The 20,410-nt window shown below is 29.3% G+C and overlaps 3 protein-coding genes across 6 annotated transcripts; 2 read left to right on the top strand and 1 right to left on the bottom strand.

Annotated features, from left to right (window-relative positions):
• The first annotated feature begins 1,020 nt into the window (after positions 1 to 1,020).
• On the top strand, positions 1,021 to 9,618 carry LOC122517677 (EF-hand domain-containing protein D2 homolog). Of its 4 annotated transcripts, none has more exons than XM_043636191.1 (5): positions 1,021 to 1,124; positions 1,259 to 1,781; positions 8,443 to 8,590; positions 9,145 to 9,279; positions 9,476 to 9,618. In XM_043636191.1, the coding sequence occupies exons 2-5, from the start codon at positions 1,612 to 1,614 to the stop codon at positions 9,611 to 9,613; spliced, it is 591 nt and encodes a 196-aa protein (XP_043492126.1). In that variant the 5' UTR covers positions 1,021 to 1,124; positions 1,259 to 1,611; the 3' UTR covers positions 9,614 to 9,618. The 4 variants fall into 4 exon arrangements, with proteins under 4 accessions (XP_043492126.1, XP_043492128.1, XP_043492127.1 ...); XM_043636193.1 differs by having other exon boundaries at positions 1,022 to 1,117; XM_043636192.1 differs by having other exon boundaries at positions 1,035 to 1,124; positions 1,466 to 1,781.
• Positions 9,619 to 11,267: 1,649 nt separating this feature from the next.
• LOC122517676 (E3 ubiquitin-protein ligase parkin) lies at positions 11,268 to 13,937 on the top strand. The gene is made up of 8 exons (XM_043636190.1): positions 11,268 to 11,862; positions 11,960 to 12,179; positions 12,276 to 12,636; positions 12,712 to 12,913; positions 12,991 to 13,152; positions 13,273 to 13,398; positions 13,483 to 13,567; positions 13,662 to 13,937. Exons 1-8 carry the CDS (start codon positions 11,605 to 11,607, stop codon positions 13,769 to 13,771), a joined length of 1,524 nt encoding a protein of 507 aa, XP_043492125.1. The 5' UTR covers positions 11,268 to 11,604; the 3' UTR covers positions 13,772 to 13,937.
• Positions 13,938 to 14,039: 102 nt separating this feature from the next.
• On the bottom strand, positions 14,040 to 19,424 carry LOC122517675 (T-related protein-like). Its single transcript, XM_043636189.1, has 6 exons — positions 18,431 to 19,424; positions 16,683 to 16,778; positions 16,016 to 16,259; positions 15,532 to 15,685; positions 15,269 to 15,454; positions 14,040 to 15,182 (listed from the first exon to the last, which is right to left on the bottom strand). The coding sequence occupies exons 1-6, from the start codon at positions 18,763 to 18,765 to the stop codon at positions 14,254 to 14,256; spliced, it is 1,944 nt and encodes a 647-aa protein (XP_043492124.1). The 5' UTR covers positions 18,766 to 19,424; the 3' UTR covers positions 14,040 to 14,253.
• Positions 19,425 to 20,410: the final 986 nt, after the last annotated feature.

Genomic DNA, 20,410 nt, shown 5'->3' with positions numbered 1-20,410 from the left:
AATTAAATGTAAAGGAACTTTGATATTTAAGATAACTTCTTATTGGTTATACAAAATTGATATAAAATATTAGATTGACCAATAGTTAATGCGTTTTTATGTATCATTTCTTTAAAGAAATCGCACGAATTTATTGGCCAACCAAATTTATACATACTTTTTTAATATTTTGAATATGATATGAGCAAAGAAATCGATCGAAATAGTGTACTCGCGTATTAGTGAAGAACAAAAAGTGTGATAAATTTCTTTTTTGAAATTATTATTTTACAACTCACTGAGACATTGCATCTATTCAAATTGATAATGCAGCAAATTAGTTAAACAATTCATTACCTTAATTTGTAGATATCATTGAAAAGTTAATTGATTTTTTATCCAGATTTTTCTCGATAACCTATATAGAATTATTTGAAATAATAATAACTAGAGCTGCGCAAAAAATCTGCGCATATTCGTTCGTTCTTTCGAGGTTTAAAATTAATCACACGAAAGAGATAAAGAAAAAGAGAAAATCAGGAAGTATTTTCATTATATCCAAATAAAATACTCGAACGTACTTTCTCATTCGTTATCATGCAGCAAATTTTCTTTTTTCGCAATTCAATAATTATCTTCAACAAATATACCTTTTAAGCAGGTATGGTATCAGTAATACTTAAAAAAATGATATTAAAAATATATAATACACCGTAATATTAGAATGTACCAAAAGTTCGTGAGTTTATTAAAATGAATATTTCACTCGCGTACGCAAAGTAATTTTATTAATAATGAAAAAGAAATTGCATCATCCGAACGCGACGCAACAAAAACCCACGAACTTTAGGGGTTCACCCTAATAGAACAAACAACATTAAAATAGTTATCATTAAATAACAATTCTAATATAAAATAATGATGAAGGAGAAGAGATAGTAAAACAAGAAAAAAAAATGAGAAAAAAAGGGGAAAAAAAAATAGTACTTATAAAAATGATCGTCCAGGTATAAATGGGGTAAAAGTAAGCGCCTTAACGGTGTTTTTCAGGTACGGTCCTGGGAACGAATCCGCGCTTGTACCAGTCGATTCGTACGGCGCGCCGTCATTGCACGCCAGTGCATGTGGTCTCATCGCGGTGTGTGGTTCGTCTTTTATTTCTCTTCTTCTTCTTCTTCTCTTTCTCTTTCCCTATCTCTCTCTTTTTCTCTCTTATTCTCTCTTTCTGTCTTTATCTTTCTCATTCTCTCCCGTTTGACTGTCCTATGTAATTTGACAGAACGATTTAGCGAGGATTTAAACAAACATCCAAGGATCTTACGTTGGTTACGTTATTATTTACCTTCACTTAAACGTTCAAACGAATTAGAAGAAGAAGAAGAAAAAGAAGAATAAGAAAAAGAAGAAGAAGAAGAATAAAAGAAATATCTTTCTGGTGTTATTACCTGTCTATTATAAACGTGACAAATTTTCATCTGTTCCAAAGGACATCATCCATCAATCTATAGAAAGAAAAAAATAGATATTTTCTATTCGATTTGGAGAGTGGAGGAAAAAAGAAAAAAAAAGAAAAAGGAAAAAGAAAAAGAAGAATCGATTTGAATAAAAAAAAGTTGAAAAGGAAGAGAAATAATGTCTGTCGATCCTGAGCTCAGTAATATTCTTAGCAGGAGGCAACGGATCAACGAGGATCTCGATGAGGGTAAAGAAGTGAAGAAACAATACAGATTTGTTAACGTATATACAGAATTCCATGAGCTATCTCGCAGGGAGATCAAACGATACGAGGAAACCTTCAACAGGTGAGCACAAGAGGTGATATTATAATAATATGTTTTTTATCTTTCCTTTTCTTTTCCTTTTTTTTCTCTCTCTCTCTCTTTTATATCTTTTCTAGATTTCTAATTCTTTTGATATATTCCATTCTTATATTTTATATATAAAAAGAGATAATTTATATTAATAATAATTATAATAATAATATTACTTATATTGTATTTATTCGCTTGATCATTCATGATAGAACACATTTCGTGTGAAAACATTTCGTTAAGTGCAGCAGCATTGCTACTGCACGTATTGCGCATTTGTATGCGTTTGTATATTTATATATATATGTGTGTGTGTGTGTATTCTTCCCACACATGAATATTACAATAACAAAGATGCTGCGTTAACTACACCTGAGATCGTTAGAATTACAATCGTAAAATTTTATTCGCATATTAATATGAATCTCGTCTAATCTAGACATTGACCTATTCACCGACAATTACCGGTAATTATATTCTTTTCTTTTCTTTTCTTTTTTTTTTTTTTCTATCCTATCACCTTTGTGCATTCACACAGTAAGTTTAAGTGGAGGGGGGAATAGGAGGATGAGGAAGGTCGTACACGTAAGATTCGATTATGAATAATCAAAGCTCGAAGTTTGATTCGTCATTCATCGTTCTAAAGAATTATCTCCTCGTAGAATTTTCGTTTTTGATTTCAAACGAAACGAAATACGGCCGTGATGATTTTGTTTATTTTTCTTGTTTTCTTTTTTTAGTCATCATTTCTATAAACGTCGTTAACTTTATCTTTTATGATGCATACATACTTTGAACCGCATAGATTGGAGTTTCAGCTTTATATAATCTCTACGAAGTAGATAGTAACAGTTTTTATCTTGCAAATGTTGTCTCACCGAGATACACTTACTTCTTCTTTAACAAAAAAAAAGAAGAAGAACCTACGGTATTTTTTTCTTGTAGAATTTATCTCATTGAACAAAAAAAAAGGAAACGGAAAGAAATTAAATGAAAATGAAAAAGAAATTTTACGAGAAAAAAATTAAATACGATGCTATAGTTAATCTCATTTTTTTTCTTTTTTTTTCTTTCAATCATCGTACACTTTCGTTGTACTCTAACGTTTAAAATTTAAACTTTGATCTATGGTAAAATGTTCGTTGGGAATACGAAAAGTTTAGATTTTTTAATACGTTCTTCTTCATGAATCAAGAATAAAACTTCTCCTTTTCACAAAACACTTTACGGAATTCTATTCTTTTTTTCTAAGAAAGGGAAGACGCACTTTTCAGAAACCGGTATGCTACGAGGAGAGGTCCCTGTTCCTTTTTCTACGTGTGCAGCATATTATACACACTGACTTACTCTCACAAAGGTAGGGTGAGTCACGTAAGGTGATCATTTCAAAACTGTTCGGTTTACTGTCTCGCGAATATGTTTACCAAGTGTCTCAAGTAATATCGGTAGTCAACTCAGCTGACAATATTTTTCTCTTTAAACCATCAATAATATCACATATACATATATATACTTTTATATGAGAGTATATTTCATATTTATGTTAGTGGTTTAGCCATTCGGTGACACGCGATAGCGAACATGAGTTGTATCCGCAGATGTTTCGTATGTTGGTGGTTATCTATCGTGGGTTTCCGGTCTCGATGAGTCGCACGGTGGCAATGTTTCCTTTTATTTCGATCGAATTTACAAGCATTGTTTGTCTCATCCGCTTTTCGATTCCAACAACGAACGATTTTTCTTTTTTTTTACACAAAATTTTAACCAAAAGTAACGGAGAAACTGATTCGAATATTTCATATTTCCCGCCATTGGTAATTGCCTCAAATAATTACGCGGCAAATTTGAATATTTAAATGGAACGTTTATTTTGTTAATCTTATATGAAAAATGATATCCCTTCATCCCTTCACGATAATAATTATAGTTTGATATTTTTGAAAGTTAAGATTTTGTGTGTGTGTGTGTGATATTAAACCTTTTGCACTCGACCAAATTAAGTAGACATTTTACAGATACTGTAAAAACATTTATAAATGAACAAGCGTATAAAAATAATAAAATATCATCAGTTTATTCATTTATATGTCGAAAAAAAACAAACTTTGATAAATACTACACTCTGTGATTAATTTTGGTTGAGTTGAGACTTGAAATATCTGCCGGGCGCCGTATAGGCGCCGCTCGAGTGCAAAGAGGGTTAAGTTACAGTATCTAGTTTTAAAATAGAATTTGCGTGTACGTTTACGTTAGGTTCTTCTCTTTCTCATAGCGTAAACACCACGTGCAGTCCAAAGCCCTTCGTGAATCGTATATCTAAACCCCAGCATGCTGATTTTCTGTATCCTCATTACAGAACACTGTATACGAGCCGTTATTTCGTAGTCGTTCTTAGAACTGTTCGCGTATTGAATACGTAATCGGAGAAAGGATTTATTGGACAATTGAAGTGACGCTCGGCGACCATGAATTTATTGATTAGTCGTACTATATATTTTGTATATTACAAATTATGCATTGCGAATTTAGAACGCCGAACATTTTTTTCTTCTTTTTTTTTTTTTTCTGTCTAACAGATGGGAAAGATAAGTTGCATAAAAAAATCGATTGATACATATCTAACTGTACAACACGTATATTCGGTGTGAACCCTTTTGTAACGTGCGTGGGGGTGGAGGGTGGGGGGTTAGTACTGCTGTTAACTTGCTTTCGATATCATTTCTGAGAATACTTTTTCGATATTTAATATTACTCGGAAAATACGATTTGTTTTTATAATATAATATTGTTATTCCTAGAATATGATATCGATTAAACGTATATTGTACTTTTAAAATATAATTTACTGTAAAACTTGCATCAATAATCTGATACACATGTATACACACACATATACACGTAGTAACGAAATATTGCACAAAACAAAAAGTAATAATACGAGTTGGTGCTCTCAACGGTCAACTTTTTCTTTTTTATTAATAATAAATATGTGTCTACGTTAAAACTAGATAGATAAGTATCTCATCTATAATAGAATTATAATGCGACTTTTTTTTAATTACCACAATTAACGAAACTTTCTATCTTAGTTTCGTTGTTAATTTTGTAATATTTTTTTTACTCTCTTTTTCCTTTTTCTTTTTTTTAATTACATCTCGTATTACATCTCTTAATTACATGTGTTGCAAATCAAACGAACGAATTCTTGAATTTCGTATAATAACGCTTCGTTTGAGATTGCACGTGATTAATAAAAGAAAGAAAGAAAGAAAGCAAGCAAAAAAAAAATAGAACCATTTAATTTCATATCATTTTGTGAAATATTTGTTAACATACAATGATCAATATATAATATAGAATACATTATACTGTATTTATATTGTTTCTCACAAGATAAAATAAGCATTAACCGTGTTATAGGTGAATTGGCTCGCACATACTTTCTAAAAAAAATAGATCCATAATAAAAATATAAAAAATCATAGTATGTACCAATAATTAGTTCCTTATGTACAAAACTATCTGGTGGTGGTGGTGTTAGTGGTATAATTGAACATTTTATTACAAGCGTTACACTTTCTCTAGGATTAATAGCTCAGATCTAGCATTATAAATGTTTTTTTTTAAACCAGGATTACGAGTAAGTAAAAGTAATACGTATATATATATGGTGTCAAGTTAATTCAAAACCACGACAATAACCTGCTGCTGTATTGCGGTAAGAATAAATGTTCAATAGGGTCGATGAATGACCAACATGCTGGCAAACTCATATTACCATAAGCTCGAGTGTTTCGTGCTCAGGTACCTCTGACGAATCAGCGAAATTCAAGTAGAGACACCTTTATAGTTAAGGCTATAGACTTTTCCATGATGAAATTATGGTAGTAAGATAGTCGTGACATGTTACAAGTTAAACACAACAGTTGTTTCTATTTTATAATACACAAATGTAATTCTTCTCGTTATTAATTCTATACGCGTAATTAGGTTCGTTGACTATTTTTGTATTGGACGATATTTTTTTATATATAGGATCCCGTTATATTTCATATTTTTCTTTTTATTCCGTTACTATTCGATTTATATAAGAGATATATTATAATATATATATTAATAATACAATAATTATATATATTGTAATGTTTACAATTTTTCTATGTAATTATTATTATTATATTGTTATAATTTTTTCGTGTTTTATAAAATTACTTTGATATTTTATATATATTAATTATATATAAATTAATTAAATTTATAATTTAAATTAATTAAAATTATATATATAATTATAAAATTATATATATATATATATTTAATAATTTTTTACATAATTTACTACACTTTTACAATTTTAGAAATAAATATAAAAGAAAATTTATATTCACACACACACACACACATACATTTCTAATAATATTAAACGTTATTCACGATTGATATAAAATTGAATAAAAAAAGAAATAGACTAATTAATTGCTTATTGTATCGCGAAGAACAATGTTTATTCATTTGACGTAGGAAAAATGAACATTATTCCCTTTTATGTTAATAAATCGATACAATTAGCTCGTGACGTATATTCATTTAACCGTACTTTCTCATTGGCGGTGTTTAAACGTTAAATCAATTCGTATGTGCTGATAGTCTGCCCTTTTCGCTTACAACAAAAGTACGATCCCGGCCACATCGATCTTTTCAAGCAACGGGCTACTAGTAGTATTACGAACAACGTAGAAGATATTTCTTCTACGTATTTGTGTGCTCTCACCTTGACCCGATTTTTTCCTGTTATTTTCTTCTTCTTCTTCTTCTTATTTTTTATTTTTTTTTTGATATATTTCTTCCCTTTTGAAACGATGCTGCGACAAATTGAACGAAGATAATTAACTTTCTCTTTCTTTTTCTACATATATATATATGTGTGTGTGTGTGTGTGTACCGGTAATTAAACGAAGAATTTACGAAAAAATTTATTTTATGATTTATTTCAAATGAAAATTGTTTAAATTATTCGATTTAATTTCTTCTATTTTGTTTGAATTATATATTGTTAATATATTTAATATAATAATAATATAATAATAATAATAATTTATCATTTTTTTAATAATATAGAATAGTTAGTTTATTTTTATAAAAAAAAAGAACACAAAAGTATAACGATAACGCAGAAATATTATATTTGATAAGAAATACAAAATATAATCAGATCCTTTGATGGAATATACAGTTCGTATTGAATACGATGATTAATCGAAATGATTAATCTATTTGTATTATTTTCATATCGATCAGGGTACGTTTGTCATTTGAAAATGTTTATAAGAGCACAACCTCGACCTTTGTTATGATTGTTCGCCATTTATACGTTCGATACCAGGAACGTATCGATATCGTACGATCTTTTTTAAATTTAATATTTTATTTTATTTCTTTTCTATTTTTTTATTTTTTTCATTTGATTCATTTTTCATTTGATACGTCTTCTAATTTTTTGATTAATTTCCAGACGATATTTTGATTGACCTATACGATCCATTAGTATTACATTTTATCGATTATTATCGTAATTTTATAATTATTTCTATAAACATTATTTCCCGCGCTTATTAAACAATTAAATTAATTTTTTTCTTTTTGCTTACAAAATTAGAAATCAAAATTTTACGATTACAAAACTTTCCTTTAATGTATTATTTTTGATTATCATTTCATTCAATTAATTTATTTTTAATTAGTATCTTTTATATATATATATATGGGGTGTACTAAAATAAATGAGAAATATTTACAATACATTTAAACGAGAAACTAAGTTCATACAAATATATGGTCTGTCATAATATATCGAATTTTATTTTCAAATTACAGAGTAGATTTGATTCTAACAAATGTTATCTGCTTACTTTCATAAGAGATATTTCAAATGACCTTTTAGCATCTGAATACTATTCTGCAAACATCTAACCAATGATTGTTTTATTCTCTTTATACATGTTCTATAACTTTATTTAAATTTTGTTGTTAGAAAATTGCAATACAATTCGTTTATTAGTTATTTCATTGATTTATAAGTTCAATACGTCTAACAAATCTCCATTTTGATTTTTCTACGAACGTAAGGGCTTTTCGAAACGTATGACTAATATGTTTATATGAACTTTGTTTTATCGTTTAGACCCGTGGTTCTCAACGTTGTGATACACTACTGTACAGAAAATAGACAATTTGATTTTTAAATAGAATAATTCGAATAAAAATATGAATGTTATTAATAATCAATTATTTTTTATGAATTAATTTAATTACGTGTTTTTTTTTCCGAACATTTATATACGATTAGATCGAATTAATTCCACGTGAACGGGGGGGGGGTAAATGTAATTTTTGAATAATAAGAATTATTATACAGGGTGGAGAAAATACATTAGAATTTTATAGATATAATATGATAAAAGAAAACCAAAGGGGTTTGGGAATCACTGGTTTTGATATATTCTAAAGTACACCGCCCCCGCCCCCCCAGCCCTGTTTAAAATATTTCCGATTTATTCTGATTATGAGATAGGTCTGTAATATAAGATGAAAATTTTCTTTACTACTCACTTACTTACTTAACATATTTATGAACTGTTGTATCAATTTGCAGATTTGACGACGGACACGATGGTTATCTCGATTTAAATGAATTGAAACGCATGATGGAAGTTTTAGGAGCACCTCAAACTCATCTCGGTTTAAAGGCAATGATACACGAGGTTGATGAAGATGGTGATGGACGTATATCCTTTCGCGAGGTAAGAGATATATTTATTTTTAAATATAATAATTACGTACCCCCCTGCCCCCCCACACACCACCATTTTCGTTGTATACGCTTTCTATATTATTTTCATTATTTTACTATTATATTATACATATATATATTAGATATTATTAATTATATATAATGTGTGTGTGTGTTTGTTTTTTTAATATACATTTATTTATTATTGTTATTTTTATGTTTTAATAATACGAGTCACCATTATAAGTCGCCATTTTTGTATTACGATTTTCTCCTATTATTTTCATTATTTTATTATTATATTATACATTTATATATATTAGATATTATTAATTATATATAATATATATGTGTGTGTGTTTTCTATTTTAATGTACATTTATTTATTATTGCTATTATTATGTTTTAATAATACGAGTCACCATTATAAGTCGCCATTTTTGTATTACGATTTTCTCGTATTATTTTTATTATTTTATTATTATGTACATATATATTACATATTATTAATTATAAATATATATATATAAACAATATTTGTTAATTAATAACAAACTGTTACAGTTTCTCCTGATTTATCGTAAAGCACACGCTGGTGAATTAGAACAGAATTCTGGGTTAGGACAATTGGCTCGTCTGACCGAGGTTGACGTAGATGAGGTCGGTGTATCTGGTGCCAAGAACTTTTTCGAAGCTAAGGTATGAATATTAATCTATTGTCATTTTTAACAACAATATGACGAAAAAGGGAAAAAAAAGATAGAAAAACAACAAGTTATTGTATAAAAGAAAAAAAAAACTACATCAACTAAAATGAATCTTTTACAATTGTGTTTCAACGTTTAATAATTATTATTATTATTAATATTCTTTTTTTTTCAATTTATATTCGCAGATCGAACAGCTACGTAAATCGAGTAAATTCGAAGATGAAATTCGTATGGAACAAGAGGAAAGAAAACGCGAGGAAGCCGAAAGGGCAGAAAGACGCGCACAATTTAGGGAAAAAGCTGCGATATTTGGTAATAATTAGAAAAACAAAGACAAAGAAGAAGAGAGAAAGAGAGAGAGAGAGAAATAAAATAATATGGGATAGTACGAAAAGTTACAATATTTTGGAAAATTGTTTAGATTTCATCATTTAACGAGAGGATTTCATTTGAATTTAGATTTAATTTGGTCAAAGGCACAATAAGGAATAATGATTTATAACAATGGATCATTGAAAAACAAGAATTCCAAAATAGATATTGCACCATTTGCAATAATAAATAATTTTTAGATTGATCGTTCTAATAACGCACCTTTGTTTTAATCCTTTTTAATCGTGAACGTTCTTTTTATAAAGATTTATGAATCTCCCTATAGATTTGATTTTTATTGATTTTAATTAAACTCGAAAAGAACGAATTTAAAGACGTTTTAGTTTTTAATATTGTTGACGATTATAAATACGTATATATTGACTAAAAGAAAAATCTATAACACCTCGAATAAAAAGGATTAATATATGTTATATTAGTATCAACAGATTTATCACAAAGATACTTATATAATCAAAATCCTCTCGTTTTCTTTCATAAAATATAATAAGTTATATATGTATTCTCAATTTTCGTATATTCATATTAACGTTTATTATATATATATTTTTTAAGTTATCTTTACTTAATAATTGCACAACTGCGCATTGAAAAAGAAAAGAAATAATAATAAGAATAATATCTCTTCGTTTTTATTAATTACGTTCATTTCAAATAGAAAACTTTGATTTGTCATTAATATATTATATAATAACAATATTAATCGTTTATATTACGTCGAATTTGTGACTAACTCGTGTTCGCATTATTATGTCAAGTATTATTGTTAATATTAACATTTGAACAAAAAGAATTAATATGTAGCAGTCACTTGACGAGACATTACAAATGTATGTGTTAAACGGTGGGAGAAAATTACAACTATTTTTTGTTCTAGTCATGCATTTATCTTGAGAAAAAGAAAAACAACAAAATATATATATATATATTTTTAATAACAATTCGATCTGTAGAATTTCTTATGCTATATAGCTATGTAAACCCCATATAGAAATAGCATTAAGTAAAAAGTTTGTATATTTTTTTCTAAGAGTTTCTCTCTCTCCTTGGTGGGAGTAAAATGCGTCTTTTTTGTGTCATAGATATTTTTAAAAATATATTTTAATTCAAAATGATTTTATTATTATGTACTTAAACATAATTGTAAAAAATAATTAATTAAGCATTCTACGTGTTAATCTCTCGTTTTTATAATTACATCGAATTTTTTGTTATTTATTTATTTTTTTGTTTATAATCCTCACTATGCAAATAGCGATGACACCCTTTACTTCCAGATTTTCCTAATATTTTTATTATAGTTGTTTTTACCTACTATTTTTATCGACAGGGTAACATGTTGGTAAATTATCAGCAGGGTAACTTGTTGGTAAATTATCTACAGGTTAACATGTCGGTAAATTATCGACAAGATAATATGTTGGTAAATTATCGGCAGGGTAATATGTCGGTAAATTATCGACACAAGTAATATGTCGGTAAATTATCGACGGGCAAATTTGTTGCTCTTGTTAAGTGTTCTATTTTTTAATAAAAGAAAATATTATAATTATATTATAATTCCTAATATTTGTTTTATATATAATTCTTAAATATTATATTATATAATTCTATGTACTTCTGTATTCTTAGATAGAAGCTCGTAAGTCTCCTTTTTTATCTATCTAGATTTATTTTTGTTACTACCGGGACCACCAGTTGGTGATAGTATGTATTTAACATTATGATGGACAATATTATTAAAGAACACAATGCAAAGAATACAATACGTTCTTCTGTATTCTTTTGTATTATGTTGAGTTATCTGTGATAGATCTAGTATTTATAAATTTGTTTAAACTTTATTGTTAATTGTTAACGTTTATTATATTTTTTGATTGTGCAATGGTGATCAAATTGTACAGTGTACATTCTTACCATTATGAGTTTCTTGTTTGATTTAGTTAAAACTGCATTTGTTAGAATGTTGGAACTTATATGGTTTGGTAAAAAGAAAATTAGCAATTCTTTAAGTATATATATCAAAACAAATACTGGGAATACTCTATCCGTGGATTTAGATCCTAAATGGGATATTAAAAATGTTAAAGAAATATTAGCACCCCAAATGGGTATGGCACCGGAGGATATTAAAATTATTTTTGCTGGTAAAGAACTACATAATTCAACTGTAATAGAGGTATATAAAAATTGATATTATAAATTAAAAGATATTTAATATATATCTTTTTAGTCTTATTTTAAAAAATATATTTTATATATATATTTGTTGATAGGAATGCGATTTAGGTCAACAAAGTATTCTTCATGCTGTTCAAAATCGTCATCATCAGAAACTTAATAAGAGTATAAATTCTGTAAATACTATCGAAGAGGTAACGACAGAAGGATCTGATTTTGATTCGACTCTAAACAGCAGTGGAAGTAAACCGATGAACGAAACCCTTACAGATTTGCCATTAGACGAAGCAGATCAGACAAATTCTTCCACAGATGGTTACTCTATTACTATGTATTTTACATTTATTATATAATCATTTAAATATATTAACTAATTGTATTTTATATTATTTTCATCATAATTTATAATAGAACAACGAGAAACTCGAGCACACTTCTATGTATATTGTTCAAAACCGTGCAAAGCTGTAACTACAGGGAAATTAAGAGTCAAATGTGCATCGTGTGGCAGTGGTGCAGTTACAGTCGACAGAGATCCGCAATGTTGGCCAGATGTTTTACATCCTAAAAGGATAACGGTTCATTGCGAGAATGAGTTATGCGAGCCATCGGTATCATCTAATGCCGAAACAGAATTACAAGTTTTATATGCTCAATTTTTTTTCAAATGTGCAAATCATATTAGTTTAGGTGAAGACGACCAGGCAGTACCGCTTTATTATATCAAGCCAAATTCCATGAGCATACCTTGTCTTGCGTGTACAGATATAAGGTACATTGAGAACATTATATGATAATTAAAAAGAATGTTTGAATAATTAATTTTGAATTAACAATATACCAATAGGGATACCGTATTGGTTTTTCCTTGCGAAGGAGCCCATGTAACTTGCCTAGATTGCTTTAAAGAATATTGTTCTGTACGTTTACGTGAACGTCAGTTTCAATTTGACACGACCAAAGGTTACTATACTCTTCCCTGTCCTGCAGGATGTCCCAATTCTTTTATTACAGAAGTCCACCATTTTCATCTTCTTAATTCACAACAGGTACACGTTATTTAAATTTAAAAAACTAGATGATATATCAGTTAAGATTAGCCATTGAAATACATATTAATATTTAGTATGAACAATATCAACGATTTGGTACAGAGGAATATGTTTTACGGGAGGGTGGATTTCTTTGTCCAAGACCAGACTGTGGTATGGGTATAATACCACCACCTATAAAAGATGGCGTGAATGAAGAAGAATGCCGTAAAATTCAATGTTTCGCAGGTTGCGGTGTAAGTCGTTATATGAATTATATTTTTAAACGGAATGGCTTATATAATAGTCATTTATACTAGGAACAATTATTACATACATGAAATATATATATATTATTTATATACTGTAATTTACAGTACGTATTCTGTAGAAGATGTTTACAAGGATTTCATATGGGAGAATGCGAATTACAATCATCCGAAGCGTCTAATAATAAATCTATATTTAATGGCTACACCATTGATCCCCAAAAGGCTAAAGATGTATATATATTTACATAATTATTATTTAAAAAGATATGATTTTACGTAATATTCCAAGAATCTTATGCATATCTTTTATTTCAGGCTAAATGGGATGAGGCTAGTAAAAAGACTATACAAATATTAACTAAACCTTGTCCAAAATGTAGGACACCTACTGAAAGAGACGGTATTTATTACCATATCGGAATAATTTTTAATCAAATTAATCGATATTATTTATTTCCAAAGAGAATCCCTCGATAATTATTATTTTTTTTTAGGTGGATGTATGCATATGGTGTGTACACGAGCCGGATGTGGTTTTCAATGGTGTTGGGTATGTCAAACTGAATGGACGAGAGATTGTATGGGTAGTCATTGGTTCGGATAAAGAAATACATTAATTGACATATTTAACATATTCTGTATGACAAAAAAAAAACGAAGTAATTTATACTTAAAATATTTTGAATAAAAAAAATAATTCAGGAGACACAATTTGACGTTAAACTTTATACGGAACATCCTGTATATGTAATAAACTTTATAGGAATAAATTTCATTGAATATTTTATCCTCTCGATGGTTCGTAACGCGACCATTACTCACTCGTTTTGCAAACGTAAATCAGTGAGAGTAGGAAAAGTTCGCGGTTTTTAAAAATATACTCATATAATATCTTTAAAACTAAATTATATATAAGATTTGCAATAAAAATTATGAAATAAGTATAGCGTATCTTTCCTAAGCAGAAAGGTATTAATACTTCGAACCCCCAATCGTTTGGTGCCACTTTTTCAGAAACGTATTAATACCTTTACCAATGATAATGTGTTAAAACGTTACTCGATTGTACATTAATACAAAAGTAAATCAAATAGCTGTTGTTTGAGGAGCTGGTGGTGGTGTTAAAGGTGTCCAAGCATTAGCCTGTTGATCGGTATTGGCCAATTGACTGTTTTGCCGATGATGATTGTGACGATCTATCACCACAGCCAAGCATCTACGTTCGTCATCGGATTGTACAGTGTTTAAAGTTTCGACAGTTTGATTAGAACAAACGCCGGGTACGTGATGATGTTCCTTAGAAGGGTCATCATATTCTCCTGCATTAGGTGTTGTTGTTTCATTTTGCGTAAGAGGTTGAAGATGCAACATTTGCATATTGTGTTGATGCTGTTGCTTGTGTAGATGTTGATCAGGTGTAGTAGATTGTACTGGAGATACAGGTGCATGATGATATTCATGAACCGAATATTCAGTTGAATTGGCCGATGATATCGTCTCGTTATCGGTTTGATGTAAAACGTGATGTAATCCGCCGTGTGACACGGTAGTATAAGGTGGCATCTGATGGTGTAGATGCAAATTTAAATTTAAATAAGATTGTTGTTGTTGTTGGTGGTGCTGTTGGTGTTGTTGTTGTTGTTGTTGATGATGTTGTTGCTGTTGTTGATCTGACAAAGCCATGGAGTGTATCCAAGCCGACGAATCCGAATTATGTGGATGTTCCTGTGACATCGAGTTACACGGTAAACTAGCTGGAACGTAAAGTGTACATCCTGTAACACTGGTCGGTGTCATCGTTCCAACTACAGTTCTGGCTAAGGTAGTATGAGAGGAAGAAGTTGGCGAGGGTGAGGGTGAGGTTGCCCATTCTTGCGAGGGTGGTGGTGGTGGTGGTATGCATGCCGGATTTAAACTTTGCAAAGATTCTGGACTACGTGGTGACCAACTGGATGGTGTCACGTAGGTAGTTGAATGTAAGAGTGGTACAGTTCCATATGGGTCTAAATGTTCCTCTGTAATACAAATAATAAAAATATCAATTAAAATAATCAAAAATATATTTACAATAGAAATAAAATAAATGAAATTTTTTACCGACCGTCTTGAGTATATTTGTGTCTCAGTGAATACGGCGTCATCCTACGTCCACCAGTAGAAACGGCGTAAGAATGTGTTAGATGATTGTTAACGACGTTTTGCGTTTGATTTTGTGGTGCCATTATGCCGGACGTTGTACTATACTCGCATCCCATAGTTGGTTGTGGTATGAACCAAGCACTAGAGTCTACAATTTATTCATATAACAATATATAATTTAATCTTATTTCCTATTATTATTATTATTATTTATATGAAACTCACATTGAGGATACGTTTGAGTATCCGTTGGTCTTTCCTTAGCATCCAAGAATGCTTTAGCAAATGGATTATACTTGATCTTCAAACTGGTAACTTCCTCGTTCTGATATGCTGTTACTGCTATGAATTGTGTCTCAGGAAAACGATAGGTGAGAACCTATATGCAATAAAAGAATTCTTTCGATAATTAAATATATCTTTTTTATTTTTACCTTGTTATATATTTTGTTTTAATTTTCTTTTTCAATACGTCATTACGATTCGGATTTGACTCTTAATGTTAGTCAAAAAATCTTATTTACACTTTATTACGTTATATCTTTCTTCATTTTATTTTCTTCTTTCTGACGTTTAAATAAAATTTACGTAGAAACGCATAAATATATAATATATTCATGTTGACAAAACATATTTCAAGTAATGTACCGAAACCGTAATGCAAACTTTTTCTTGTTAAATAAAACGTATACACAATGTAATTACTTACAGTTCTCTGTTCCTCGGCACCAACTCGAACCAGATGCACTCGTGGTTCGTATTTGTGTAGAGAATTTAACATAATCTGTCCGTTACCGTTAGCCTTGTTGGTCAGTTTCACCTTGGCGAAAGATATAGCTTCTTTCATCCAGTGTGCACCAAAATTTGGACTCTCTGGATGAACGTAAATCGGATTTGGAGGTGCAATTTCTGCTTTTCCACCGGGAACCCATTCACCGTTTACGTATTTCCATCTATTATTATTTATAAAACATTTTTCTTTTTTTCATAATTAATATTTTATATTATTTTATATTATTTTATTTTATAATTAATATTTTATATAATTTTATTAATTTTATTTTATAATTAATATTTTATAATTATATATATAATTACTGTGTGTGATTAACACTATATAAATATTTAATATAACAATTATAATAAATATAAAAAATATATAAATATATATAAATGATTATATATTATATTTATAAATTATGTATTATATAATAAATTATGTATTAAACTATATAAATGATATTACGTAATACCAATGTCAAAAGAATATTTTTATATATTATATTATTTTATATATTACATATATATAATAAATTATGTATTAAATATTATATAAATAATATTATAGGTAATACTAATATCAAGAATATTCTTACCTATGAGGATCTACCTGTACAAATTCAAGCAAAAGAGTGTACATGGCCGCCGGTTCCAAACCCTGTGCCAATACTTTAACCACCGGAAACATTCGTCTAAAAAAAAGAAAAAACCGAAAAAATAAAAGAAGATTAATTTCATTTACAATTAAATTGAAGTTAGTCAATATTGTTTTACAGCTAAAGAAAATATATAATTCTTTTTTTTCTCATGTAAGATGAGAATATAATATACGTTGGCGTGGTTAGTTGCAAGAAACACAAATATGCTAGGTATTATTATTATTATTAGACTCAATTAGTTCAATTTGCAACTTAGTTGTTCTATTTCTTCTCATATATAGTTCGTCATTGTCTTTTTCTTCTTCTTCTTTTCTTTCCTTTTCTTTTTTTTGTTTCTCATCTACTTGTCCTTACATTTAATTAAGATAATATAATTATTATTAATATTATTATTGTTATTTATTATTTACAACGAATTCTTTTACGTTTTAATAATATTTCGCAAGAAAGAATGAAGAAAAATAATAAGAAGAAATAAATAAAAGAAAAATAAAAGAAAAATAAAAGAAAAGGAAAAAAGAAATGAAAGAAAAAATAATATTATAGAAATTCCTTGGATCTTACATTTTATTGTGTATTATTATATTTTCTTTGTTAGTATAGATTCTATATCGTTGTTAGACAAGATTTTTTAAAAAGACAGTCCCGTCGGCAAAACTTCAGAAGTTGCAGGTGTCCGCCCGCCGTCTGCATGCTTGCTTTTTCGAAAACCCCGACGCAACGTGTCTCGAGAACGTTTTTACGAAGAAAAAGAAGAACAAGAAGAATCGTGACTATCGTAAAATTTTATTACCGACACAATATTATACTTCTTCATTCTCCCAACCAAATGATGTGTTTCTTTCATTGGATATATTTTCATTTTTGCTCTTTCTTAATGTTTTTTTTCTTTTTTCTTCTTCTTCTTCACGAACGGCTCGTACTATTAGTCGCGTGTGCCTACTTACACGATTTTCATTATCGAAAATACAATTATAATTCAATAAGAATCGATGATACAATCGAAACATAAACAATTGCAATGTTTTTTTACAAATATATTTGGATAATTGTGTATCTGCCACATATTTAAAGTTTCTACGATTATTTCAAACGGTATTATCCATTTGAAATATTTTTATTATTTTAAACAATCTTATTAGGTTTTATATTTTCTACCCTTTTTTTTTATATTTCATATCTTAAATCAAAGAGATTATTTATTTAATATGATTCTAGTCATTGTAATATTTATATTATTAATTATTAAATATATTCTTTGTACACGATCAAATGTTTAAACTAACGTAATAATTTGTAAATTTCTGCTAATTTCTAAATTCATGTACTATTATTAATTATACGAAATGATATACACATTAAAATTATATATAAACATAAACATATAAACATATTTCGTATATAAACATAATTAACATTTGTACGAATACTACTACTGCACAATGATACAAATATTTTGTAAATTACTCGTATAAATTATTTTTATTTTTTATAAATTTAATTTTAATTATATATAATAATATATAATATATATTTATATATATATAATTTTCATATTTATCGATAATCAAAAATGAAATTAATGATCAGACTATAAGCTTACGATTTAAATATAAAAAATATAAAAAATGTGTTCATCATCATCATCATCATTGATCATCATTGATCATCATCATTATTCTTACCTTCCGTTCTTCGTGACGATCATTTCATTAGTAATACACTGAAATCTAGTCCATAATTCTCTGTCCTCTAACGAAAGTGACAATGGTAAATTTGTATTTGACGACATCGAACTAACGCAAATATTTTGCCTGGACAATGTATCCCGATCATCGTTGTTAGATTTTTTATTATTATCCTTAGAAGTCGTTCTTAATTGTCCAACATCGTTTTCTTGTTCTAATTCGTGTTCATTATCGTTATCTTGTTGTTCCTGTCCCCTATTATGTCGTTCCTTTTCACGACAATTCGAACGAACGGAAGTAACGCCAACAAGATTATTATTACCAGGTTGCATCTTATTCTCCTCTTTTTTTTTCTTTTTTTTCTTTTTTTCTTTTCGATCAAATTCACGCTTAATTCCTCTCTTAAAGTTGACGAATGTGTGTGTGATCGGAATTAAAAAAAAGAAAAAAACTAAATGGAAATTAGATAAATTGATATATCGAACGAAAAATCTTCACCGTCAATGAGACAACAGTAATAGTTTGTTAGATTGTATGGATAGAAAAGAAAAGAAAATAAAACAAAAAGAAAGAAAACAAAAAACAAAAGTAGAGGGAGTGGAGAACGTTGAACGCGGATGTCGTCGTCGTCGTCGTCGTCGTCGTCGTCGATCGTCGATCGTCGGCACCTAGCAACACCAGATTTCTTCTCAACTAGCTTTTGAGAAGTAACCACCGCACCAACCCTCCTCGTGGAGGTAAAATGAGAAACTCGTAACACTTGGTCGCGATATTTCACACTATCCGGCGAAGACGAACCGAAGACTGACGGGCAACACCTCTCAGTTTCTCCTCAAACGACCTTTCCTTCTCTATCTTCACTTGATAGAGAACAGACAGAAGGTGGTCTGTCGGGTTCCTAAAAGAAGAAACGTTACTACCATACGTATCCATCCATCCTCCTCTTTTCTTGGTTGACCAACTCCGTTAAGGTGTTCCTTCAGGGTGCTAATTAAAAGACAGGAATTACAAAGAGTCTAACCCTACCCCTTCCTCCCCCTCCCCCAACACCAACACCACTGCCACCACCATCACCATCGCTGTTATTTTCCTTTTTTCATCAGGATAATGTTATACCAAGCAAAAACATGGCAGTCGCTGCCACGAGTTCTTTCCGCATTGGCTATTTTCTTTCACAAACCGTTCGGTGAAACTCGAAAGAAACAATATTACTGGTTACCACCTCCATCTAGACCGTTCAAGGACGTTACTCGTTACCGCCTCTAATTCCACCCGTAAGCCAATTGTCGTTCGGCCACGCTACCATTTTATCCGCCATCATGGATTGGCTTATTCATCGTATTTAAGTTAACGGGGGAGTTAGTCAAGTCCGCCCTATCATCATCATCATCAGTTTTGACCGATCTCGTTTCAAGTTTATTCACGAAAGACAAGAGAAGACAGGAACGTTTCTTATTCTTTAAAACGGCACCAAACGACGTGTTGTAATACGACGAACCCCCCTTTTTCTTTTTTGTTTTTCGTGTTTTAATCTAAGTCGTCCTAGATCCGAAATTCGCGTAATTTGTATTCGCATTTTATTCGATTTTTAGATTTTTAGATTTAACGTTTATTCGATGAACACTCTTTTCTTTTCTTTTCTTTCCTTTTCTTTTTTTTTTTTTAAACGAGTATCAACGATCTGATTTTTTATTTTTTTATACAGTATGTTGAATGTTTCCTTCTTTTTTATTTTTTTGTTATAACAATTTAATTATTTTTGTACGTATAATCGTGAAATATATGCTGCGTGAAGTATTTTGTTATTTTAAACGAATGATATGTTAAGTGCGACGTTTTCATTGTTCGTTGTTGTTCATATTATAAAAGTGTTTAAACATTACTTTATACACTCATTGGTTTCACGTTAGTGGTCATTCGATCATCGTGGGGTCTTCCATTATTTCGAAAGATACATATTAACCATTGTTAGCTTGT

Source organism: Polistes fuscatus, unplaced genomic scaffold (assembly GCF_010416935.1).
Source record: "Polistes fuscatus isolate 324 unplaced genomic scaffold, CU_Pfus_HIC Scaffold21, whole genome shotgun sequence".
In the NCBI taxonomy this organism is placed as follows: Eukaryota; Metazoa; Arthropoda; class Insecta; order Hymenoptera; family Vespidae; genus Polistes; species Polistes fuscatus.
The sequence above is the reverse complement of the archived record's forward strand: the minus strand, read 5'-3'. Positions and strand labels throughout refer to the sequence as shown.